Source organism: Notamacropus eugenii, chromosome 1, assembly GCF_028372415.1.
Source record: "Notamacropus eugenii isolate mMacEug1 chromosome 1, mMacEug1.pri_v2, whole genome shotgun sequence".
Classification (NCBI taxonomy): Eukaryota; Metazoa; Chordata; class Mammalia; order Diprotodontia; family Macropodidae; genus Notamacropus; species Notamacropus eugenii.
Genome location: NC_092872.1, coordinates 170031156 through 170057664, shown reverse-complemented (window position 1 = coordinate 170057664; position 26509 = coordinate 170031156). Strand labels below are relative to the sequence as shown.

The 26509-nt window shown below is 45.7% G+C and overlaps 1 protein-coding gene across 2 annotated transcripts; it reads left to right on the top strand.

Moving 5' to 3' along the window:
• The first annotated feature begins 28 nt into the window (after positions 1–28).
• Positions 29–21531, top strand: MAN2A2 (mannosidase alpha class 2A member 2). 2 transcript variants are annotated; one of them, XM_072618775.1, is made up of 23 exons: positions 29–80; positions 1831–1982; positions 2772–3029; positions 3113–3257; positions 3711–3882; positions 4455–4582; positions 5158–5331; positions 6233–6419; positions 7162–7339; positions 7652–7854; positions 8164–8346; positions 8519–8633; positions 9060–9127; positions 9305–9470; positions 9803–10039; positions 10362–10484; positions 11248–11362; positions 11780–11913; positions 12467–12608; positions 18014–18147; positions 18875–19069; positions 19289–19399; positions 20509–21531. In XM_072618775.1, exons 2-23 carry the CDS (start codon positions 1851–1853, stop codon positions 20659–20661), a joined length of 3453 nt encoding a protein of 1150 aa, XP_072474876.1. In that variant the 5' UTR covers positions 29–80; positions 1831–1850; the 3' UTR covers positions 20662–21531. The 2 variants fall into 2 exon arrangements, with proteins under 2 accessions (XP_072474876.1, XP_072474866.1); XM_072618765.1 differs by lacking the exon at positions 29–80 and adding an exon at positions 529–664.
• The last annotated feature ends 4978 nt before the right edge of the window (positions 21532–26509 follow it).

Here is a 26509-nt window from a genome sequence, read left to right as displayed (position 1 = left end):
GCCCCTCAGTCCTACCGCCCGGAGCTTTTCAGAATCTCCCGAAGTCTCATCTACAGTTTGTCCGGGACGGCGGGGGCCAGGTAAGGCGGCCATGAGAAAAGCGGGAGACCCCAGCCCAGGAGGAGAAAGGGCTCCTGCGCTCAGTACCACGTAAGCGTCCTGAGGGCAGGCAGGGTCGGCCTCATTTTTCAATCTCGGTATTTCCAGCGCCACGAACGTAGCTGGACACGCGCATTCAGCCTCCGGCCGGAGATGACCGGGGGAGCAGCGGCCGCTCGGCCGGGCGGCGCGGGGGAGGGGCAGGGGCCGAGCAGCCCGGGCCGGGGCGGGGGAGGGGGAGCCCCGGCGGCCGCCCGGGGCTGGGGGTGGGGCCGCGGCTGTCCCCGCCCCGCACGCAGCTCGCTGCCCGGGCCGCGGCGGCTCCGGAGCCTGGCAGAGGCGGAGCGCTGTCCGGCCTAGGCGGCGGAGCGGGCCGTGCGGAGCCCGCCCAGCCGAGCCGGAGGCCCCAGGGCCGGCGGGCCCCGCCAGCCCCCGCCCTCCCTCCCTCCTGCCCCGCTCCGCGGCGGACGCGAGGCCGGCCGGCCGGCGCTGGGGATGTGAGAGGCAGCGAGGCGGGCCGGCCCGGGGCCCGGAGAGCCGACGAGGAGGCCGGAGCCCCAGGACGGTGAGGTGCCCGCGCCGCGAGCCCCAGGGGCGGCCACGGGGGTGAAGGAGGCCGGGGGCGTGAGGAGGGAGGGCAGGGGGCGCTCGGGTGATTGGCAGGCGGAGCCGCGGAGGTCCGGAGCAGGGGCACCGGAGCCCCCCGTGAGGACCTGCCTGGCAGCGTGGCCAGCTTCCTGTTGCACTCTGAGTGTGGCCCCTCGGGGTCCTGGACTCGCAGACACGGGTCTAGGAGGGCGGCAGGCCTGCTGGTGGGGTGGGGGCGCCGCAGGGGCCTCGGTGATCCGTCAGGGCCCCCACCCCCACGGCTCGGCCGGGCCGGCCCAGCTTCTTAGGGCTAAAAATAATGCCGGAGGCCCCGAGCCCGGATTATATTAAGTAGGGCACGGCTCCTTCCTTCCGTGGCACCGCGGCACCAAGTCTTTCCAGCGTCGGGGTCCGTGCCTGATGGGTGCAGACAGCCCCCAGGCCAGCACTGTTGTCCTCATACCCACAGAGTAGAACCCCCACCCTCCCCGGGAGGGGCCTGGTGTGTAAAGGGTCTCCCTCCTAAGCAGAGATTGTGCTTGGCTCCCCGTCTGCCCAGGAGGCTTTAAACTTCGCAGACCACGTTGGCCTCCAGGTTCAGTGATGGGCATCTGGAGCCAAAGGAGTCTTTCCTACCTAGCGCCCACCACGGTTTTTTCTAGAACTATCACTTTATCCTGTGCTTTTAGCATGGCAGTGTAGGGCTGCCAACAGCTGCTCTCTGTGCTGGCAGTGTCCCAAGGGGCTGGTCCAGTATTTTCAAGGGAGCCAGCTCGGTATCCAGTAGTGGAAAGAGCACAAGAGAGACACGGATTGAGTTCCGGCTTTAGTGCTTAATAATTCCCTGACCTTAAGTAGAGCTGAGCTTGCAGGAAAGACTTAGCTCCTTCCCTGCCTGTTCCTCACCCCTAAGTGGGGTAACAAAGAATTCCTTCTTAGGCATCCACTCAGAAAGATGCCACACATGAGAATGAGGTTCCCAGGCCAAGTTGGGGATTGATGCCTTCGTTGGCTTGGAGAACTGTTTTGCATGGGGCCAGGAAAACAGAAGTGTCTTGTTGGTCTGGTTTCTCATTTATTCCTTGTGGTACTTGATGGGAAGATGGGAGCCACTGGGGTATATAGAGTGTTGCCCCCCTACAGGTGCATGCAGGGGGACCGGGATGAAGTTGAAGAAACAAGTGACAGTGTGTGGGGCAGCCATCTTCTGTGTGGCGGTCTTTTCCCTCTACCTCATGCTAGACCGAGTGCAGCATGATCCCACCCGGCACCAGAACGGTGGCAACTTCCCCCGGGTGAGTCCTGTCCCCTGCTGACTATGATCTTTATGGGCCAGGTTCTCTGGGTTCAAACAATTTTCAGTTATCAACACATATATAATTGCCAGAGCTAGTGACCCGTCTACCCACTAGATCAGGACTCTCAGGCTGGTTTCCTGTTCGCTATGTCTAAAACCTCTACTGATGTCCCTTTCTGGTGCTCCGAAGTGACCCTGAGTCCTGGAAGGCCATGCCAGTGGCAGATAAGCTATAGAAGGTCCTCACAAGCTGTGGCAAGGTGAATAGACCATGTCAGTTGTTCAAGGACCAGACAAGCTAAGTTTCAAGAGCCTTGTATCAGATTGACCAAAGTGATTGCTTTTTTTTGAGGCCACAGTAATTCTCAAAGACCATCTCCCAAATCCTCATGGGGTTTCAATTTACCCTGGTAGAGGGAATATTCATAGCAGGGAAGGCATTAAAGGTGGCATGCCTAGGTCCAAGGTGTGTGAGTTAGATCCCCAAGAGAAGACCCTACCATATGTGTACTATTACTCCTACCCTGTCTGTCCAATATTGGTATTAAGCCAGAAGACCCCAAAATAAAGAGTTCCGTGAACTGCATGGTTTGTAAGCCTCAACCAGGATTTATCTTGAATTTACCCTTCATCTTGAATAGAGTCCATTTTCCCCTGTATCCTTGTGTTTCTGTGCCCTTGTTGGAGCAGAAAGGATCATGGCCAACTTTCAGGTGGTTGCCAAGAAGTAATTCTCATTCCTGGCCTAGGACATGGTAACTAATTGCCCATGGTAACTCATTGACAGAGCCAGATCTCAGTGCTGCAGAATCGAATTGAACAACTGGAACAACTGCTAGAGGAGAATCATGAGATCATTAGCCACATCAAGGACTCAGTGCTTGAGCTGACGGCCAATGCGGATGGCCCTCCGGCCTTGCTCCCTTACCACACCCCCAATGGCTCCTGGGTGGTGCCACCCGAACCCCGGCCTAGCTTCTTTTCCATTTCTCCCCAAGACTGCCAGTTTGCTCTGGGGGGGCAGGGCCAGAAGACAGAGCTCCAGGTGAGTGTCAGGGAGGTAGGGTGATGGTCAGGGACTGGAGTGATCACAGATAAAAGATACTTAGCCATTCCCTCACCCTGCAGATGCTGATGCTATCAGAGGAGCTGCCCTTTGACAATGTGGATGGTGGGGTGTGGAAGCAGGGCTTCGATATCCCCTATAGCCCCCATGATTGGGACTCAGAAAACCTCCAGGTGTTTGTAGTGCCCCATTCTCACAATGACCCAGGTAAGGAGGAAGCCCCTTCGTGAGGGAGGGTAGAGGGAGATTATTCTTCTCAGGTTTTGTATTACTGAGCTTGTGGTAGTATCACTTAGTCCTAGTTTCTCTCTGCCTGGTGACTGGAAGGGAAAGCTTCCTTGGGTTGTGATAAAGAATCTTTTTTATAATAATAATAGTATTAGTAGCTGGGATTTTATTCTTTATAATCATTTTATGTGCAGTATTTTTACTTAATCTTCACAACCACCCTGTGAGTTAGAGAGAGCCAGTATTATATCTCCATTATATAAATGAGGAAATTAATGATTTGCCCAGGGTTACCCACCTGCTAATTGTCAGAACTCAAATGTAGCTCTTCTACCTCCAGGTCCATTCTTCTTCCTACTGCAGCTACCCTAGTCTTTGGGAGTAATCTTCAGTGGGGCTTTCCTGGAGCATCTCTCCTGTTGTTTTTTCCAGGCTGGATCAAGACCTTTGACAAGTACTACACAGAACAGACACAACACATCCTTAACAGCATGGTGCCCAAGCTGCAGGAGGACCCACGGCGATGCTTCCTCTGGGCTGAGGTCTCCTTCTTTGCCAAGTGGTGGGAGAACATCAACGCTCAGAAGAGGGCAGCCGTTCGAAGGTAAGTGTGCATGGGATGGTTGGTAGCCAGAGGAAGGGGCTAGAGGACACAGAGTTAGAGGAGAGAACAAGAGCACGTTGGAAAGAGGCCAATGGAGAGGGGACATGGAAAGAGATTTCTCTAAACATCATGTTCTGCAGAAGACAGGGGGAGGAAGGATACTAGAGGAAAGGTGAGATGGTGGAGTGGTGGCCAAGGAGACTTTTAGAGAAGAGTGGGCCACCTATGGAAAGGGAAAATTCAGAGTTGGAGGAATGTAAAGGGAAATAATGTGTCAGAAAGGTTGGCATCAAGGAACTAGGAAGAGGAAGTGGAAACCATAGGGTTGGAGGTTGAGGGAAACTTTGAGTAGAGAGGAGCCCAGTGTTAGAAGGAAGGGGAGAATGGGTGATCTTGGTATCACTGCAGAATGAATTCCCCTTTCCTGCTCCCTGTTGTCCATAACTGAAGATGGCCTGACTAGGTTCGTTTTAGGCCAAGGTGGTCATTCTCTTTGGCTTTGGCAGGTAGTGTTAGAGTAGGGATGGCACCAGGACCTTGAACCATCCTGAATGAGAACCTTTGACCTGCAGGTTAGTGGGAAATGGACAGCTGGAGATAGCAACTGGAGGCTGGGTGATGCCCGATGAAGCCAACTCTCACTACTTCGCATTGATTGACCAGCTCATTGAAGGGCACCAATGGCTGGACAGAAACCTTGGTAAGCCCAGATTGGGATATTAGCTTTTTTTTAAAATTAAATTAATTTTTTTTCAACTAAAATTTCGTTTCCTCTTCCTTCCATCTCTACCCTTGCCCTATCTACCACCTCCAACACACATACATTGGGGAAAAAAAGAAAAACAAAATTCTTAAACTGAATATGCATAGTCTAGTGAAACAGATTTCACGTTGCCCATATCAAAAAATATGTCTTGTGCATCTTGAATCCATCACCTCTCTGTCAGGAGACATGGGTAGGATAAATCACCATCAGTCTTATGGAAGTAAGTTTTTCCAGAGACTTTTTCACCTGCTGAGCTGAAGGAAAGCATGATTATACTAGTCACTGGTATTGATGGAAAGGGGTTAAGAGTAGACAGTGTATCCGGGTCAGGAGTGCCTTTTGTAGACATCAGTTTCCTGTTAGTTTGGGTTGGCATTCTCCCAGACCATTTTCAGAAGCTGAGGTCTCATTTAGCACTTTGTGAGAATAGTGGAGGGGTGCATCCAGATGGAATAGACAAAATTCAGAAAGGTATTCAGCACCTCTGACCTTCATCTTTTCCTGCTCAGGTGTGACCCCACGCTCCGGCTGGGCTGTGGATCCTTTTGGATACAGCTCAACCATGCCTTACCTACTGTGCCGCTCCAACCTAACCAGCATGTTAATCCAGAGAGTGCATTATGCTATCAAGAAGCACTTTGCTGCTACCCATAGCTTGGAGTTTATGTGGAGACAGACATGGGGTAAGTGGTGTGGAGCTGAATCCTGAAAGAGGGACATCGCTGGTATTTTTTTTCCCTGCAGCAAAAAGAGAGAGAGAGAGAGAGACAGAGAGAGGCTGTGTTTAGAGAGAAAAAAGCAAGAAAGGTGTAAGCCCCTCTCTCAGCTCTCCCTGGATCAGACCATCGGCAGCATGGAGGGCAGTTGCTGGAGCCAGTTTTCTTCTGCATAAGACCTTATTATGTTGCCTTTCTTCAGTCCTCCTTCCATCCTTGATTTCCTGAGAATATAAATAATAATAATTTATATGTAAAACATTTGTATGATGCTTTAAGATTTATGCTTTACATATATTATTTCATTTGATCTTCACCACAGCACTGGGAGGTCGGTGCTATTTATGGTCCCTATTTGACAGATGAGGAGACTAAGGGAAATTAAGGGGCTTGCCCAAGGTCACATAGCTAGATAGTATCTGTAGTAGGATTCACACTCAGGTCTTCCTGAGGGATTCCAAGTCCCAGTGTTTTATCCACTAGACCACCCAGCTATCTCAAGACCTTCTTTCCAAAAGATAAGCATATCTATCGCACTTTGGAAAGTAAATTGCCTGGTGGTGAATTTAAGCTTTGTCTTATCAAGGACTACCAGTGATTCTTTGCCTGAGGTCGTCTGCCGCTGGAAGAGGAAATAATCCACTCACTGGTCTCTTTCACTGTTGCTGTAAACTGATTGTCCTGAGTCCTAGTTCACATTCTTATTACTTCCTATTGATTCCTCATCTTGGGAAGCTTCTTGATTTCTTCTGGGTCTTACTTTGCCCATGGGCAGCCTTATGAATGCCTATTCCTTGCCCCCATTTTACACAGTGTTTGTCATTTAATTAAATGCCTAATAAACATTCATTGGTTATGCCTTCTGTAGACCCAGATGCCAGCACGGACATCTTTTGCCACATGATGCCCTTCTACAGCTATGATGTGCCACACACCTGTGGCCCTGACCCCAAGATCTGCTGCCAGTTTGATTTCAAGCGTTTGCCTGGTGGGCGAATCAACTGCCCCTGGAAGGTGCCACCCCGAGCCATCACAGAGACCAATGTGGCTGAGAGGTACCTGACCGCAGCTCAGGCCTCCCTTACATAGTATAGCTGCTTCTACCCCCAGGGATCTATTGTTCTGAAGCCTAGCTGAGGCTCTCTGAAACAGCTCTAGCAGACCTTTCCCAGAGTGCTTTTCTGGCAGCAGCCCTAAGGGTGCTTAAGAAGCTGGCTAATTCTCAGGCAAAACATTTCCAGAGCTGGTACACTTCCTTATAAATCATCAATTTCTAGTTAGCCCAAATCCCCTCACAGGGCATCTGGATCATGGAGTCCTTAGTGTTCACCAGGATTAGGGGTTTTAGTTATTCTAGGATCAGAGTCCTAGAATGGATTTCTTCAGAGAGGGACATGGAAAGTTTTGGGACCAGGGTCATTTTTAATGGAACCAGACCTTTTGAGAAAACTTATTGGGACTGGTCCAAACTCAAACTCAGGTGATCTTTGCCAGAATTAGAACAGCCACCAAAATAAGTGTTTTTAATATGTTTTATTTTATGCACTAAAAGAATTATTCTAAGAATGGGTATCTAGACTACACCAGGTTGCAGAAGGGATCCATCCATGACACACAAAAAATTAAGAGCTGCTTTAGAATGTAGCAAATTCAGCTTTTCATTTTAGGATTCCTGTACTGCATCCATCAGTGATTGCATAATTCCTCCAGTTTTAACCTTCCAAGTCACCTTGCCTTTCCTCTCATACTATTGGCCTATGCATGGCCCTGTATAGTATTATCTCTGCTTCCCCATAGGGCAGCCTTGCTTCTGGACCAGTACCGAAAGAAATCCAAGCTGTTTCGAAGCAACGTATTACTGGTACCACTTGGTGATGACTTCCGTTATGATAAGCCCCAAGAATGGGATGCCCAGTTCTTCAATTACCAACGTCTCTTTGACTTCCTCAATAGTCAGCCTGACCTTCATGTGCAGGTGTGATGGCTACAACTAAGAATCGAGGGTTATGGTTGACTCAGAGAATGTAAAGTTTGGATTAGTGTATGGGGTAGTTAGCACTGCTACAGCACACCTTACTATTGACTCAAAAAAAGGGTAATACATGGGGAAGGTTTCCCAGGTTATATCGAAATACCTACATATTTCCCTGGGAACAACTGGAATAGGTTGAGTTGGTCTATCTAGAGTGGAAAAACTAACCTTCCCTACTTGTAGCCATCTGTAGAATTCCTGTGGAGCTCTGCTACCTACAATGCTAATGGGAGCTGGGATTATGTGTCTCTACAGGCCCAGTTTGGCACTCTGTCTGACTATTTTGATGCCCTGTACAAGAAGACAGGGGTGGAGCCTGGTGCCCAGCCTCCAGGTTTTCCTGTGTTGAGTGGGGATTTCTTCTCTTACGCTGACCGGGAGGATCACTACTGGACAGGCTATTATACTTCCAGGCCTTTCTACAAGAGTCTTGACCGGGTCCTAGAGGCCCATCTGCGGTGAGAGACCATGCTTAGTGATAAAGGAATGATTGGGGCCTGGGATTCAAAGAAAGGGATAGAATTGAAGGCCAGCAGGACCATTGGAAAGCAGACAGGAATAGGAAGGAAGTTAAGGCAGGATGGGATAACTATGGGATAGGGCCACAGAATTTCTGAGTTGGAAAACACCTCATTGGCCATTTAAATAGTAAGGATATAGTAGTAGGTCCATAAGGATATGAAGATCCAGGTGGGCTAGGATTGGAGCTAATGAAGGGGGGAGGATGGTATCAAGGAAGGGGATGGTAATCTCTCTCTCTGGGGCAGGGGCGCAGAGATCCTGTACAGTCTGGCGCTTGCTCACACCCGGCACTCTGGCATGACCAGTCAGTACCCACTCTCCGACTACACCCTGCTGACTGATGCCCGTCGCACCCTAGGTCTCTTCCAGCATCATGATGCCATCACTGGCACTGCCAAGGAGGCAGTGGTGGTGGACTACGGGGTCAGGTGGGACCCCAATACTTCTCCTTTGGGGACAAATATAGGACTAGATAGATGGGTTTGGTAGGAAGCAGACAGTCAGGGAAAAAGTCAGAAGCTTGAGACTAAGACATTTCCCTCAGCTGATTTCTTTTCCTTCTCTCTTGCCTTCTTTGCCTCGCCTGCTTCTGCTCTGTAGGCTCCTGCGTTCTCTTGTGAGCCTGAAACAGGTCATCATCAATGCTGCCCACTACCTGGTGTTAGGGGACAAAGGAGCCTACCATTTTGATCCCAACACACCTTTCCTCAGCATGGTGAGAGATGCCCCTGAGCTATTATTCCCTATTTCTGCCATTGGGTATCTCATCCTAAGACTGCACCACCCTCATCATCCTGGCTCTGAATTTTGAGCTCTGTATAGAGCAGGTGTCCTGGATCTGTCTGCCTTTACTTGGGTGAACAGCTACAAAGTCTGGTAGGAAATTAGATGTAGGGGAGATACAGGAATCTGATCTGATGTTGGCCTTTTCTGTCTCCATAGTTATTTTCTCTTCCTTACCAATTTTAATCATTTAACCTGTATGCATTTATCAAGTTCTTACTACGTGTCAGGCTTGTGGTAGTTACAGGAGTTTTAAAGACAAAAATGAAAGTCCTTGACCTTGAGAAACTTACATTCTTTTGGGGAAGATCTATATCCATATACTTATATATGAAATAAATACATAACTTTATTCCAGGATGACACACGCTTAACCCAGGATGCCCTGCCTGAGCAGACTGTGATTCGGATGGATTCCTCTCCCCGGTGAGCCATTAGACTCCTCTTAGAATTTTTTTTACTCTTAACACCCCAGTCCCATTGTGTTCAACCCTTCCCCATCTTCAAAGACCCATTCTCATGTTTGGAAAACCCTTTACCTTCTTTACCTTTTCCTATGGATGTACACCTTCTCTGGTCTAGCTTTGCCCATCTGCCTGACAGGTTTGTGGTACTGTTCAACCCCCTGGATCAGGAGAGGCTCAGTGTTGTCTCTTTGCTTATTAACTCTCCCCGGATCCGGGTCCTCTCTGAGGAGGGCCAGCCTTTGGCTGTGCAGCTCAGTGCCCACTGGAGCTCTGCCACTGACATTGCACCTGATGTCTACCAGGTAGGTGCCAAGGGGAGGACCCAAAGTGGCTCTGGGGGATCTGGACTGTAAGCTTCAAGTTAGAACGGAATAATTTGAAGTTTGAATCTTGTGATTCTGTGATGAACACTTGCCTCTTCCTGGAATTCCCAATGTCTCCCTATACTAGTAGCTCATTGTGTTCATCAGCATGGGTCTTCCTGTCTTCACTCATCCTTTTTTTTTTCTGTTGCATTGCTTGATCCCCTTTTGAAGGATAGGGTATGGGCTGAGAGCTTATCATCTCCTAGATTTTGAACTTGGGAGTGGGGAGAAGGCTGCTCTGGTCTTACATTTTACCTTGCATCGAACAGGTATCTGTGCCAGCCCGTTTACCTGCCCTGGGTCTCAGCATCCTGCAGTTGCATCCAGGCCTAGATGGGCGCCGAACTCTGCCCTCCTCTGTGCGTATTTACCTGCATGGCCGCCAGCTGTCTGTCAGCAAGCATGAGATCTTCCCTGTGCGTGTCGATGAGGCTGGGACCAATGACTTTGCCCTCAGCAATCGCTACATGCAAGTCTGGTTCTCAGGCCAAACAGGGCTCCTCAAGGTAAAGGAGAGGGCTAGAGGAATAGGTGAAGGGAGGGAAAGAGAGCTGGGGAGAATGAAGCCACGATTAGTAGAATTAAATGGGGAGGTCCCTGAGGGTGTCAGAGATGTCACCAGGCTCCAAAGGTAACCAGGGTTGGGGAGGGAGGGATCCCCAGACTGATAGAAAAAGAGAGATTTGGGCCTGAAAAACAGATAGAATGATCACAGGGTGATAGGGGAATACCTGAAATGCATTTCCTTTAAGATGATAGTCTATCCCTGGGTGGGCAGGTCTGATATTCTGGGATGGGGCCAGGGGTCAGGGCTGTGTTTGTTGGCAGAGTGTCAAAAAGGTGGATGAAGCACAGGAGCATCGATTAAGTACCGACTTCCTCATCTATGGCACCCGAACCTCCAAAGACAAGAGTGGTGCCTACCTCTTCCTGCCTGATGGCGAGGCCAAGGTACAGGTGCATGGCATTAGAACTATACCAGTGAGAAATTGAACCTAAGTATCTTGCTGTTTGCTCAAACCAACCCTCTAGTAAAATCCACACGTAACCCCGCACCTTCAGTTTGATCTTGGGTAATCATATTAGGAAATATTCATGAAGAGGCAAAACATAAGTGGCAGTCACAGGGCCTGAATTAAATGGCTTGGTACCTAGAGTACTGGACTTGGAATCAGGAAGACCTGAATTCACATCCTGCCTCAGAGAATTCTTAGCTGTACACACCTGGACAAGTCATTTTATCCTTTCTCAGCCTCAGTTTCCACCTCTGTAAAATGGGCATAAAAATCATACCTCACTCACAGGATTGCTGTGAGGATCAAATGAGAACACCTATAACTCAGTTAGCTTTTCTCTGCCTGTTTCCTCCTGTGTAAAATGGGAGAACAGTCCTGTTGATTACAACTAGGGACTGTCTGGTCTGGTGGAAAGAGCACTGGATTTTGAATCAGAAGACCTGGGTTGTAATCTCTCCTTCCCCTGACCAACGTTATGAGTCTCTTATTTCTGGAGCCTGTTTCCTTCTCTGTAGTGGCCGGATAATGAGGCATGAGCTGTCTCACCACGGGCTGGTCAGGATGTAATTAGATAGCGTACGTAAAGTGCTATATAAGTGTAAGCTGATGTTGTGATTGCTATTAACCAGGTTAAGGGGTCCCTTCCTTAGTCTATTCACCGTGCTGTGATGCTCAGCACCTGCCTGCTCTGTTCCTAGCCCTATGTCCCCAAGGAGCCCCCTGTTCTTCGGGTCACTGAAGGCCCCTTCTTCTCAGAGGTCGTTGCCTATTACCAGCATATGCAGCAAGTGGTTCGGCTCTACAACTTGCCAGGTGAGTCCCAAAGGACAAATGTCTACCCCGAGGTTAGAAGTCGGCCTTAGCAGAGTGACATTGCCAAGGGAGAGCCGCTGCTCCCTGACCCATGCTCCAGACTTTACGTTGTCATATCAAGCAGGACGTACCTTCTAAAATTCTTGTAAATTTTATTCTGAAAGTATTATATTGACTTTTTTGTGGGGGGGCAGGGAATCCTTATTTCTATACCTCCCTCCTCCTTTAAGGGAAAGAAAGACTGGGGCTGGGGGGTGGGGGAAAATAACAGAGACATAAGATAACTAAACCTTGTAACCAATAAATGTAGCCAAGCAAAACAAATCCACACGACGGCTGTGCACGTCATCTCTTTGATGGCTGAAAGGCCATTCCCTGCCTCTTCCAATGCTGTTTGATTCACCTCCTCTCCCCCAGGGGTCGAGGGCCTCTCTCTAGATGTCTCCTCCCTTGTGGACATCCGAGATCACGTAAATAAGGAGCTGGCACTTCGTATCCAGACAGACATTGAAAGTGAAGGCACCTTCTTCACAGACCTCAACGGCTTCCAGGTATTACACCTTGGGACAGGATCTTTTCTAGACAGGGCTCTCCATCTCTCCTACTCCTCTTGAAGGCACTGGTTGTCAGTTTTAGTTTAAGGAGGAGAGTACAAGCAAAGAGTTCTTAACCTGGGGTTAATGAGCTTTTATTAAAATCATTTATTTATTTTTAGCATTCATTTTTTTAAATGTTGAGTTCCAAATTCTCTCCAACAGCCCCTCCCTCCACCCACTGAAAAGGCTATAATAATATGATATCACTTATACATGTGAAGTCATTTAAAACGTATTTCCATATTCGCCAGCCAGTGAGCTTTAAAAAAAAAAAATCTGATCAAGTATTTCACCATAATTGGTTTCTTTTGTAATTCTGTGTATTTTACTGTATGCATTATTTTTGGAAAGAGTTCATAGGCTTCACCAAACTGCCGGAGGGATCCATGATGTAAGAAAGCCTTTTGTAGAAGGGATAAAGGGCACAGGGGAGACAAACTGAGTCTGAGTTACAGAAAAATACCCACCCAGCTGCTTCTCATGGGTCATGTGTTACCATCTTCTCCAGATACAGCCCCGTCGGTATCTGAAGAAGCTTCCATTGCAGGCCAACTTCTACCCCATGCCAGCCATGGCCTATATCCAGGACAGTCAGAGCCGCCTCACCCTGCACACAGCTCAAGCCCTAGGAGTCTCCAGCCTGAGCAGCGGTGAGTGAGTATATGCCATGCTGCAGTTGTGGTTGGAAGGAACATCCAGCAGTACCAGCTCTAGCCAGTTTATGACTTAGCACAGTAGGAGTAGGACATATCCCCTCATTGGCTTCTCACCATGCCTCCAGTGTGGCGTGACTTTTTCACATGGAGGGTTGGCACAAAGGAGGAAGAGGGGGCAGTAAACAGATCCATGAGGGGTGGGGGAAGGAGGCTGGATGCATGCTTTTTCACCTGGAAAGATGTAATTAAAAAAAAAAAAAGAACCTGCAAGTCAGGAGATCTGGGTTCTAGTCTTCTCTCTGCTACTAATTAGCTGCTTGATCTCTCTGAGTCTTATATAAAAAATTAACCAATTGGCCTGGATACCTTCAGTGGGTCCAGTTCTAAAATTTTGTGATCTGTGACATAAGTAAGGGGTTGGATTCATTCAGGTTGCAGATAGGACATAACCACAAGCCTCAGTAATAAGGTACTGTCCAGGGCAGGAGCTGATTTTGTCCTGAGGCATGTTGCTAACCGGACCCTCACTGGCTTCTGTACCTTTCTGACTTTGAAGAGTCAGGTATCCCAAACCCAGTGACCAGCTGCCTTCACAAATTCACATCGCTCAGTCTGCTTTGCTATTGGGGAGCTTATTTTACTATAACAAATGGAGTGGACCTAATTTGTAATAGGCATGATCCACTTCTCTGCTCCCTCTGGGGCGTGAGTATAAATACTAATTAGTTACCTAGATCTTTGTGCAGGGTAATCCACTTTTTAAAACTTCTCTCTCTTTCAATGATGTAATAGGAGAAAAGAAAAAGAAAGGATGAGGGCCAGGTCCACAGAAGACAGAACAAGCGTTTATTCACTGAGATTACGATAGGAAACATCAAAAAGAAGGCTTAAATCACCAAGTTAGGTTCCTCAGACAGCTGTGAACTCTTCCTTGAAGAGCCATGAGGAAATAGGGAGCGTACGTCTGTCACGAAGACATAGGTTAGCTTTGCAAGGGCCGTTGTTTTCTGGGTCTTGTCACTTTAAAAAACTTTGTATTGATAGCTTTGTTCCTACATCATCTAGATTTCCCTGTATCACTCCCCTTCTCCTCTTCCAAAGAGCCATATTTTTAAACAAACAATTAACCAAAAAAATGGGACAAAGGAAAAAAAAGTTCAGCAAAACTGATCAACACATTGGAAAAAATCTGATGTTATATGCAGTGTTTAACATGGCCTCTGCAGAGGAGATGGGGGAGATGTCTTTTCTCACCTCTTTTTGGGGGCCAAGTTTGTTCTTCATAATTTTGCAACATTCAGCTTAATTTTCTGTTACATTCTCATAGTGTGCATATCTTTTTCCCTGGCTCTGCTTCCTTCACTTTGCAACGGTCTCTATGTCTTCCCATGTTTCTCTGTATTCATCGTGTTCCTTACAGCATTGTAATATTCTGTTACTTTCGTGTACCACAGTGTTTAGCCTTTCTCCAATCAACTTTCTAGTTCCTTACTACCATAAATATTTTGGTGCTTATGGGGACTTTCTTCCTATTAATGACCTCCTGGAGGCATGTGCCTAATAGTTTAATCTCTAGGTCAAAGGACATGTGCATTTTAGTCACTTAATTTACATAATACTGACTTGCTTTCCAAAATGTTTGTACTAAAATGTATCACTGCTCCACCAATAGTAACAGTGCAGTTGTGTAATAAAAGAAGAAATACTGGACTGTGAAATACTAGACCCAGATTCTAATCCCATCGTACTCAGTGTCCCAACCTGAAAATGTAGGGAGAGATGAGGAAAGACTTCCTGTAAGAACATGGAGCCCAAGGTGAGCCTTGAGGGAAGCCAGGGATTCTAAGAGGTAGAGATAAGGGGAGAGTATATTGTAGGCACGAGGAGCAGACAGTCTGTGCCAAACAGTTAGCCTGAAGAGCGGTCTCCAGTCCTTATACTCCAGTCCAGTGCAGTACTCCACATGACCTGGCAGCTGCTTTTTTTTTTTTAAACATGAAACACTTCATTAATTTTTCTATAGAACATCGCTACTGAAAATACATTTAAAACATTCTTTTATGCTTAGATGTCATGCTATAATACAGTGTGAAATAATGGTAATGGAAGAAGCAAAAGTGATTTCTTTCATACCTGCACTTATAAACAAAAGATTGCCCAAATAGTCTGAAGAAACAAGGAAATAAATGCACATTTTCTAATAAAGTATTATTTATTTGGACAATGACATAATGACCTTGGTTGCAGTAAACTGCTTACTATGTTGATGTGAATTAACTTTCCAATCACAGTGGTCCTGTATTCAGTAGATTTCTGATCCATTCTCCAGCACTGCTCACCTGATACAGGTACAGTTTTAATCAACCCACTTTAAACAGCTGCAGTGGAGGTTTAACAAGAAATAAAGAAGTTGATGTTAACTTATAATTTTCCTAGAAAATTTTCTAATTCGTAATATACTTTTAAATTTCTTTTTAAAATTTTTTTTTAAATGTGATATTCTGTCACTGCTAGTATTATAAATAGACAAAAGAGATTATGGACAATGAAGAGTCAGAGCTTATGAGCAGTCTAACTCCTAAATCGTGCGTGTAACCAAAGAAATTCTTGGATAAGATCAAAAAGCTCTGAGGTTCTTAGTTTAAAGAGCACTGTGAAAAATGACATTATGAAATAAATGTAATCGAGAAGACTGGAAAATGTAACTAGTGGTCTGAAAAGCCAACAGGGATAAATATGTGATTTCTGATGTGGAGTGAACCTTGAAGTAGAGTATTTGAGTTGATGTGAGGTGAGGGGGATTGACATATGACAGTCACAGGTAAGTCAGGCAAAAGCAATAGCTTGAGGACAGTACGAAGTAAAACTTCAAGTAACTTGATAAAAGCAAGGAATGATGGCAGAAAACTCTTAACTAGATTACATGCAGCAAGCTAATAACAAAGAGATTAACTTGGAGCAAAACCATAAGGGGCATGATGCCTAAGGGTCACATATAAACCATAACCCTCTGTTTATCATTAGGCTGCCTTACGGATCTCTCTTGTAGATGGGTGAATGTTGCCAGGTGTACCAGGTGATGAAACTTCAACAGCTCCCTAATGAAAAAGAAATTAGAATTGCAAAGCAGTCCAAGGTCCCTCTACGTAACTCAGTGACATGATTATTGTTGACGTTTTGGACTTTTCAATTCCACTTGCAGAGAAGGATAGCAGTTTTGCCAATAGCACCATTTTTGAGATTGAACACAATCCATGGCATTTCCTAAACAGTACTCATGTACCTCCAAAATGTAAAGAAATACTTTGCTCCCAGGGATATTACCTGTTTACCAAAAGTATAATCCTAATTTTTTTTTTTAAGCAATATGCAGTGAGTTTGGGCAAGTAGGCAGGAGCCAGCTTGTGTAGGGCTTTATATACCAGGCTGAGGAATCTGCATTTCACCCTTGATGCCACTGAAGGTTTCTGAATAAGTGGGCAACAAAATCATGGAGAGGACCTTAGGGGCCAGCTAGTCCAGTCTTGTCAATTTGCAGATGAAGAAACCAAGGCCCAGGAAGTGGAAGTGACTTGCTCCAAGTCCCCTAGGTAGTAAGCATCCTCAGACTCCAGAACCAGCACTCCTTCCACTGCAATAATAATAGCTGATATTTATGCAATGCTTCCTGTGTGCCAGGCACTGTGCTAAGGCAATCACCTCATTTGTTCCTCATAACAACACTGGAAGGTAGGTGCTATCTATTATCATCCCATTTTATAGATGATGAAAATTGAGGCAAATAGGTTAAGTGACCTGCTCAGTGTCACATGTCTGGTCTAGTATCTGAGGTTGGATTTTGACTCCAGAGCTAGTGCTCTGCCCCATCTAGCTGTCCCATACCATTGGGTCAAACCTGTATTTTAGGAGTATTAATTTGGCAGCCATGGTTTAGAGAAGGCAGAGACCGGAAGGGAGACTGATTAGGAGAATATTGTAACAGTCCAGGCAAGAGGTAATGTGGGCCTGAACTAAACTGGTGGCCATGTGAGGGGAGAGAAGTGGATACAAATGGAGGGGATGTTGTGAAGGTTGAATCTTTGAGAGTTGGCTACAGACTTATGGGAAGGTGGAGAAGGGGAGAGAATCAAGGATACTTTGCAGGCTGTGGAGGGAGATTATGGGAGAAGGAGTAGGAGCAGAAATCAGGAAGTCTTCAAGGATGGGAAGAAGTTAGAGAAAGTAGCTGTTTTGAACCCAGGTTCAAGTTCTTTTCGTTGTATGATCCGAGGCAGTTTTCCAAATTACAATTACCACTCTTCATTGACTGCAGGAATTTGCTCATCAGACTCTCCCTATGTTGTTTCAGTCACAGATCAGAGTGTAAGATGTCATTTGAACATCCTTGGTAAAGATGTTCAGGACTGAAATTCAAGAGAGATTGGAGGCTTGAAAAATGTTTAGGAGTCATCTGCAAAGAGATGATAATGGAAAACAGAAGGGAGCATTGAGAGAGGAGAGAAAAGGCTGAGGATTGAGACTTCAGGGTCCCTGCAGCAGTAAGGAAAAAAAAAGCAGAAAATACACGATGATCCAGTAAATTAGGCTAAAAAGGAAGCTATCAGACAGGTAAAAAGAGAGCCAAGAGAGAAAAGACCTATCTAGAAGAAGGGGCGTGGTCAATAGCACCCACAGCAGCAAAGAGGATTGAGTATCACAAGGACTGAGTAAAAGTCATTGGGTTTAGCAGTTAAGAGACCTTCAGGGGCATTCTTTTAAAGACCAGACAAACAGCTCTGCTCTTCAGCCAATTAAGGGATCTTCTGTATTATTCCTACTTCAGAGAGGGCAATTTGCTTGCAAGGAGCAGGACTCTCCAAGTGTCTACTCAGCCCTTTGGCCACTAGACAAGCTGTCAAGAAAGTAGCTTGTGACTTTTTAAATGCAAAAGTTTTACTACTTCACCTGTTTTAATTAGGATACATAGGACAAAATTTCCAGTAGCCTTTCATTAGTACAATAAGTATTCATTAAAGTACCTTTAAGGACACGTCATCTTTCCTAACTCATGGTACAGTGGAAAGAACCAAAGACTTGGTGGAAGTCTGGAGTCTTGGCTCTGCCATTGAGTAGCTGTGTGACCTGGGACAGGTAACCACTTCTCTGGAGCTCAGGTTTTTCATCTGCAAAATAAGAAGCATTAGACTACATGGAAGTTTCTAGACTCCTGGAAGCTTCCATCAGGAGAGCTGTGATCCTGTGACACCTTCCTATCCTGAGGCTTTCAGCATCTCATCCCAGCTTGTTTTTCTCTTAGGGAGCCTCTGACATTTTTTTCCTACCATTTGGTTTGGGGTTTGGTTTCTGTCAGGGCAGGTGGGTAGATATGCTCTGGGGACTCATCGTTTCAATTTCTTCAGGCCAGTTGGAAGTTATCCTAGACAGACGCTTGATGCAGGATGACAACCGGGGCCTAGGCCAAGGGCTAAAAGATAACAAGAGAACCTGTAACCGGTTTCGCCTCCTGTTGGAGCGACGTACCACTGCCAATAAGGTACCGTTCCTGGGGCCCATCTGAAACCATGAAAGTGCTCCAAACTGACTGGCCACTTATGGGTCTCAGCCTGGGGATAGGGGAATGAAATTAGTACATTTGAGTGGACTAAGGAGTGGGACTTGTCTTCTGGGGTTGTGTGGTGGGGGCATGTCGATTTCTCATTCATCCCACTGCTGTCCAACTCTTCACTCCGCTAACCATCACCTTGCTGCCTTATATGCTTCTGACTATCCATCTTTCTTCATTCCATAACTTACATCAGCCACTTAGCTTCTTTTCCAAAGTGGCCTCTGCATTTAGGCATTTGGTCTTTCCCAGCAGCAGGAGCAGCAATCAAGAGGTAAAGTCCAGCGAAAGTAGTTTTTGTTTAGTACTAGCCAGTGGTAATTGTATCTGGAGCCCTGTCAAGTTCAGATCCTGTAGCAGAGTCCCTCGTGTCTGTGTGTAGGGGAGATCATTAGTAGTAGAGGAGGGAAGATGCCTGAATAGCAGTACCTTTTTTGTCTAGGGATGGTAGTCACTAGACGGGCATGGGAGGAAAAATATATTAATCAGTAAACATTTATTAAGCATTGGCAGTGTACTGTGAATTGGGATAGAACGTTTTGAAGTTATACCTGGATCAGGGAAAGGCAAGGTTATTTTATAGGATGGAGCTGTATCTCTTCTCCCACCTATCCTTCACCTCAGTCACTCTGCCTCACCCAGGTCTTGGTACTTGCAGGTGCAAGATGGTCGCCCAACCAGCTTTCCATCTCTTCTTAGTCACTTGACTTCCATGCACCTAAACACACCAGTGATGGCCCTACCTGTGGCCAGGGAGCAGCCTGGAGGCCCCACCTTACACTCGTTTCAGCCCTTGGCCTCCTCACTTCCATGTGACATTCACCTGCTCAACTTGCGAACCCTCCAAGCTGAGGTGAGTGCCCTTGACCCACTTCTCAGGCTCTGATCTGCAGTTCTTAAACCAGTCTCCTGTATTCTCACTCACTGCAACTATTTCCTAATCTATTCCTGTCTCAGAAGTGCCTTTCTGTATAGACACAAGTTCTTTGAGTTCCAAGACGGCATATTAGATCCCTTGTGTGCAGTGGTCCAAGCACTTTGGCAATATCTTACCATCCCCTCCATTTCACAGGATGACAAACTACCCTCATCTGAGACTGCACTCATTCTACACCGGAAGGGTTTTGACTGTGGCCTGGAGGCCAAGAACTTGGGTTTCAACTGTACCACAAGCCAAGGCAAGGTGAGCCTGGGACAGTATCAAACAGATATATAACACATGGGTCTATGTCAGCTGTTTGGCATGGTGGACAACTCATTCTGCAAAATGCCAAGAGTGAGCTCAGGGAAGGCTTGGGAAATAGCAAGACAGAGGACAGTTGGATAGGGAGGAGGTTGGATGACTAAGTATGAAATGGAGGCCCATGTTCCAAGACTTCTTTGAAAGACAAGGGATGAACAATATTCTGTTCTTCTTTAAGTCCTTTCACCCTAACCCCTAAAATGTAGTCAGATAGGAAGCCTTCATGGGCCAGAGAAAGGGAACATATAGTCACTGTCTGCAGCTACTTTTATATAAGATCCTTGGGGCAGCTAGGTGACACGGTGAGTAGAGAAGCAGCCCTGGAGTCAGGAGTACCTGAGTTCAAATCTGACCTCAGACACTTGACACTAGCTGCTTGACCTAGTCACTTAACCCCAATCACCTCGCCAAAAAAACCAGCTACAAAAAAACAAAAGCCAGGACCCTTGACAAACTTACCAAAATTTAAAAAGCAAAAAGTAAACCCAAAACTTGTGGCTGTCTGGGTAGATGGGGGGAAGGATATACTTAGAAATGGTGTGGTAAAAATAAAGCTATACATAGAAACAAGATTTAAGAGACCCATAAATGAAAGAACAGTTTATATTTGATAACGTTTATATGCTGAGATTTATAGCATGGGGATCTAGAACTGATCAGAAGAGCTGTAACTGGAAAGTATCTTGGAAATGATCTTGTCATCATATGGAAATGTTTTACATGATTACACATTTCTATATCAAATTATCATCTTGGGGGGAGGGAGAAAATTTAGAACTCAAAATTTTTAAAAAAACAAATGTTAAAAATTATCTTTACATATAATTGGGAAAAAAATAAAATATTATCTAAAAAAAAAAAGAAAAAAGAAATCATCTTATCCAAGCTCTTCATTTGGAGTGGAGAAACTAAGGCCCAGAGGTTAAGTGACCTGTGCCCCAGGTCACAGAAGTAGTAAGTGACAGAGCCAAGATTTAACCCCCTGTTCTCTGCCTCCAAATCAAATGTTTGTCACTTGGGTGCTTGGCTCATATCGATTCTTTCTACAGGTGGCCCTGGGGAGCCTTTTTCAAGGGTTGGATGTGGGCTTCCTGCAGCCCACTTCACTGACATTACTCTATGCGCTGGGCTCACCCTCTAACAGCATGGACATCCACTTGGAGCCCATGGAGATCTCCACCTTTCGCCTCCGCCTGGGCTAGTGTTCTTCGTGGCCAGGAGAGGAAATACATCCATACAGACCACCTTTCAGCATAAGGCTGGGATGGACAGCTACACTGAGTTCCCCAACCTACTCCACCTTCCCCAACTGTAACAGACTGAGCTCTGCCCCATTGTTCTCTATTTATTATTGCTGCAGTGCTTGGGGGGCTGCCCAGAAGCCCAGGATTAGACAGATGGGGCAAAATGCAGGCCAGCTCAGGAGTGAGAGGCTGGCCCTAAATGCCAGAGCAGATGGTGCTGGGCAGTGCTTTGAGGTGCATGAGTGGCTGCCCACTTGGACATGAGGTTCTTGCCCCCAGTTCCCCTTCTGTCTCCCTACTGTTAGCTTTTTGGATATGGGGGACCAAGAGCAGAAGTGTAAGAGGAGAAGAGAGTGAGGCAGCAGGGAGTGAGATGTAATCTCTGCTCCTGTCCTGCTGCCCCGATTCAGGGGGAGTAGTTGAGGCAATTATGCAGGACAAAGGGAATCCTGATCCCTCCATCGGTCAGAGCTGGCTCTGAAATGAAGTTCAGTGATTGTGTAGAGACCACACCCTTTGGTGTGATCACCAGGTCTACAGAAGTCTAAGATGAGGGTGTGTAAAACGGAAGCTGAGAACAGTTTTAACTAGGAAGAAAAGGAAGAATAATGGGGGTAAAGGAAAGATTTCTCTCTCCTTGGTACTGGAATCCCTAGTTGACCTGTTGGTCCCTAGGCCCAGCTACACTAGGTGCTGCCTTGGCCAAGGAGGTCTGCATCAAGCAGGTGATTTTGTAGCAGTCGGTAAGAACTCTTTGTATGGAACTAGAGACTGTGACTTTGCCGGAGTTCACAGGACACTTCAGGTAACAAAATTCATTTCAAACTAGTGACCTGGTCTGTGTGTTGCTTTGGGATCTGGTGGTGGTGGGTGGCCCTTGGTCTGCTGCCTAAGGTTTGGCCTTTCCCCACTTGCTTGTCCATACTGTTCCATTTTGGTTGGTGTATTTCTTAACAGCCCAATGGGCCATAGCTCCTTCCTAGGATCAGCAACCAAACTGTTCAAATACAAAAGAGGCAGATGAGGATCATAATAGAAGTGATGTTTTTTCCAGAGCTGCTATATCTCCCTTCCTTCCCAACTCCCAAGAAATGCTTTAAACTATCATTCCAGAGTTTCCCTGGTTGTGAGAAACAGCTGATCTAGAAGCAGTATGGCTGTTGGGACAGACTAGGGATGGAAATAAAGGTATGTGAGCCTTCCCATCAAGCAGGCCACCAGCAGTCTTTCTGAAAACATTCTTGCCCATTTCCTCTCTAGTGATTATATTCACATTTCATCAAGGCACAGGTTCCCTAGGACCAGTAACAAGGGGAGATCTTGAAAAACCATTCTTCCATCTGATTGGGAGATTGAGCTTCACGAGAAATTCCAGGCTGAGACAGGTTTGAGCAGCAGAGGAAGTACCTCTGAAGCCCTGATCTGTATCCTGAATTAGGGGTGGCTATGTTATACTGCATCCAGGGACTATTCTTTCTGGGTACAGAAGTAACAAGTAAATTCAGGAAAGGTCTTGCTTTGTAGAGGATGTGGCACCTACGCCATGCTTTGAAGGAAGTTAGGAATTCTAAGAGGCCATGATGACTAAGGCAAGAAACACAGTTTTGAGCTTTATTTAATGTGATGAGGACAGCAACATCTGCTCAGGCTCCCGCCAAGACAAGCGAGGAACTTTGCCACAGAATAAACATTTTGGAGACAACCTAATATTCCATCATGGTAGGTAACAAAACGCACAGACAGCTCCCTAACCCTAGAAACATAAAATACCGGCCAGCCAGCTTCCCTGTTCTGCCTCACTGTGTTCCCATCTACCCTCGGGTGTACTCTCCTGCAAATGTAGGGGTTCTATAGATAATAGCAACTAGCATTTCTTTAGTGCCTTGAGGTTTGCAAAGCACTGTACATTTGTTAAGCTCCTAATGTGGGCTTGGGAGGTCCGCTATCTCACAAGGTCCTAACCGATCACTGCTGCTGTTTCATCAGGCCTCTGCATGAAGCCCCCCATGGTCACTTAACAGTTAGACTTTATAAAGCATAAACCCAAATACAAAATAGCCATACTTCTTATTAAGAGACTCTATGTGAGGCCATGTCAATACCTGTTATCTCTTAGAAACACTTAAGACTGTAAAAAGATGGTTCCTGGATAAGAGAGATCCAGGCCTGTTTCCTGTGATTGGCCTGTGATGTTCTGTGGTCAAGAGAGAGCACTGGCCCCCACCACCGGAAGACTCAGACAGGAATTGGTTCTTTGAGCCCCACTCCATTCATCATCAGAGCTTTGTGACCACCTGGGGCAAGACCACCTCCCCCTCTTACTAGAAGTCATGTCTTCCATCAGTGAGTTCTCTGACCATCTGTGGAAGCATTTGTTGAACATTCTGAGGTTGCTTTAATTATCACAGAAAAATCCAATTAATGTTGGAAAAGAAAACAAAATAATCTTCTATTCCCATCCCCCACTTTGTCTTCAGGAAGATGCAAGACATCATGGGCACCGAAAATGGGTACAAGTCCAATCCAGAGCATCCACTGTGTGAAGATCCACCTTATGCCTCCAATAAGTAAAATGCCTAGCACCTTCTTGTGCATATATAAATGGGTACAAATGACTCATTACCAATATATTTCAATCCTAAAACCTGAGGTGCACACTGTCTCATGGGGAAATAATTCTTATTGGCTCTTAGGGCTAGTCACTTTCTCTCACCTTCAGCCTCCTTTCCAGGTTCCTTGTAGAATCTTCATTTTCCTGCAACATCACTTTACTGAAAACTCTCTTCTCCTGTTACATCCTTCCAGACTCCAATCTCCTTTTTGCTGGGCCTTCCCCCTCACTAGTCAGGGGTAGATAGGCAACACAGTGGGCAGTACACTGGAATGAGAACTAGGAAAACCTGAACTCAAATCTAACCTCAAACACAAAATCACTAACCCTATGTCTGTTCAGTTTCTTCTGAAAAAGGGGGTACTAATAGCACCTACCTCCCAGAGCTGTTCTAAGCAGCAAGTGCTTGTCAGCCTGAAGTGCTCTATAAAGGCTAGTCCCGCTTCACCACCATCTGCTCCTTTACTGAGCTCCTGCCACTGGGCACTTTAGAAGCTCTGCTCTGTTAGAAACAAAACCCTCCAGCTCCCAGATGTTTCCCCACTTGCCTCCTCTGCCTCTTAGCACTAAGTGAAACCTGGCACCTACCAACGCAAAATGGATCTTCCCCACTGTTCTCAGGCAGAAGGATTGGCACGCTCCCCAGACCATTAACTTTGAAGTTAATGCCATTATGTTTTATTTCTCTTTTGCTATCGTGGTTAGTCATCTATCAACCCAAGATCCTACTTCCTGACTGAGCATCCGGCTCTGCCTTTCTTCTCTATCTGCTGTCATCCTCAGCAACCTGAATATTCCTATCCATGGTCCTTCAAAGAGTCTGAGATCACAGTCCCTCAGTGTCCTCAAATCCAACAGTGAGGCATTGTATCAGCCCAGAGGCAAAAGAGAGAAGGAATAAATAGCTGAACGTTTAACTTCTCATGGACAGAATCTGAACCCAGCATCTGTTTATGAAGGCTTTTGTTGGAATATGGGAATTAACAGACTAGTTGCAGAGCAAGAAAAAATGTATGTATGTATATGCACACATATACATATTATATATGTATATTTATATATATACATATATACACATACGTGTATGTCTGTGTGTATATGAGAAAATATAGAAAAGCCCATTATAGATAACCTCTTACTCAGAAGTCTCAAGTGATAAGCATCTCCACTACAATGAACAGGTAAGACAAGCCACTAGGGTGCCAGAAAATTAGGGATTTCCATTCTAGCAAATGTGAGAAGGAAGATGAATTTTATAGTAACTTGCAGAGAGTGATCTGTGTGTATATTTTTTTAAAGCAATAGGTTGAATTTATTACATACTTCAAAAGAAAAGCAAGCTTAAGAGATATATAGAGAGATGTATATAGAGATATAGTTTCATATGCAATCTTCTGCTTCTTTTCTACTATGCATATAGAAATGTCCAGTTTATTTAGTATTTCTTAAGTTCAGAATTTTAAAAGTTCATTTTTAAAAAATACTTTAGTTTTAGTTTTTAGCATTCACTTCTGTAAGATTTTGAGTTTTAAATTTTCTCCCCTTTTCTTTCCTCCTCCCTCCCCAAGACAGCGTGTAATCTGATATAGGCTCTACTTATCATTCACATTAAGTATATTTTCTATGTGCCATCTCCAGTCATCCTGATAAATATCTGGTCACTGGATTCAGATGGCTCTGGAGAAGAAGTGAGGCTGGTGACCTTGCACAGCCCTCCCTCACTCAAAACAGTCAAGTGCAAGTCATGTCATCATTTCTCTGATGGCATAGTCTTTTTCGGCAAGGATGAACACAATTTTCTATGCGCGTATTTCTGCTGAGGGCAAGTAACAGCCCTGTATGCACATTACACAATTTGGTATTCTTCTTAAGAGGAAAGCATAAAAGGGCTGGAGGAATATATTTCTACTTCCTGGAAGAATGAAGAATTCCTTAAAAAGATGAAAGAATGCTTCACAGTGAAAATAAAAGTAATCTGAAGAGGACAAGGGGAATCTTTACTTGTATCAGGAGGCTGGAATAATGTAGGAGGAGGAGGAAAAGATGAAAGAGGACTGCTCTACCTTGGAACTATATAATAATTATGAGGCTACACAAAAGTAGAAGCTATAGCCTTTGAAAAGGAAGCCACTTCCTGAGTATCTTGAATGACGTTGTGAATTCACAAGCATCAGTGGGAGAGAAACCATCCAATGCTGGTCAGAGGAAAAAGAGACATGTCATGGTAGCTGATGACTCTACTGAGGAATACCAAGATTACCATGTTTGACTTGACATATACATTAGAGAAGGATACCATTTTACTGGGCTGTTTATCTGGGACATTAAAGAAGGTCTCTCAAGATTGGTCAGACCCAACAACGATAATCCACTTCTGAAAGCAGCCTAGTAAGGGGCAGCTAGATGGCACAGTGGATAGAGCATAGGCCCTGGAGTCAGGAGGACCAGAGTTCAAATGTGATCTCAGACACTTACTAGCTGCACAACCCTGAGCAAGTCACTTAACCCTAATTGCTAAAAACGCGCACGCACAGACACACACACACAACCACAAAAGTGGCCTAGTAACAATCCCACTAGACAAATTCTAGAAATAAGATTACAAAGCCCCTATGCATGTAAATGAAGACTTTAGGGACATGGATAATAGGGCTTTTAGATGACAGAGGTAGATCTGGGACATGAACACTTGGTTGACATGGTCTCTGAAAATCAAGCAAGGAGATCATGAAAGGTGAGAAGTTTGGTAAACAGACCTAGGAGAGATGAGGGGAAAATCAACTGTCTGGACATTTGCCGGAACTGTCTTCCAAAAGCTGTGAACCTCATGCATTTGTTATTTGATATGCATTACATTCTTCCAAAGGTGGAAGAAGTGAGATAGGGAACCACAACACAACTGAATTTTGATCTCTGAGGAGGAAATACAAATGATAGAAACTTGGCCAGGGGAGTGAACATTAAACTTAAAATTCATCACAGAAAAGGAGAATAAAAGTGGATATAGTCTAATGTGTCCTTTAAGACTTTGGGAGAACAGATTTCCAAGGGCTGAGACAGGGTTTCTTTGCGTGTCATGGATGCCGTTGGCAGTCTAGTGAAGAAAGCTAAAGACCCCTCCTGAGGATATTTTTAACGCATAAAATAGAATAGCATTTATAAAGGAAGCAAATTATATTTCAATATAATTTTAAA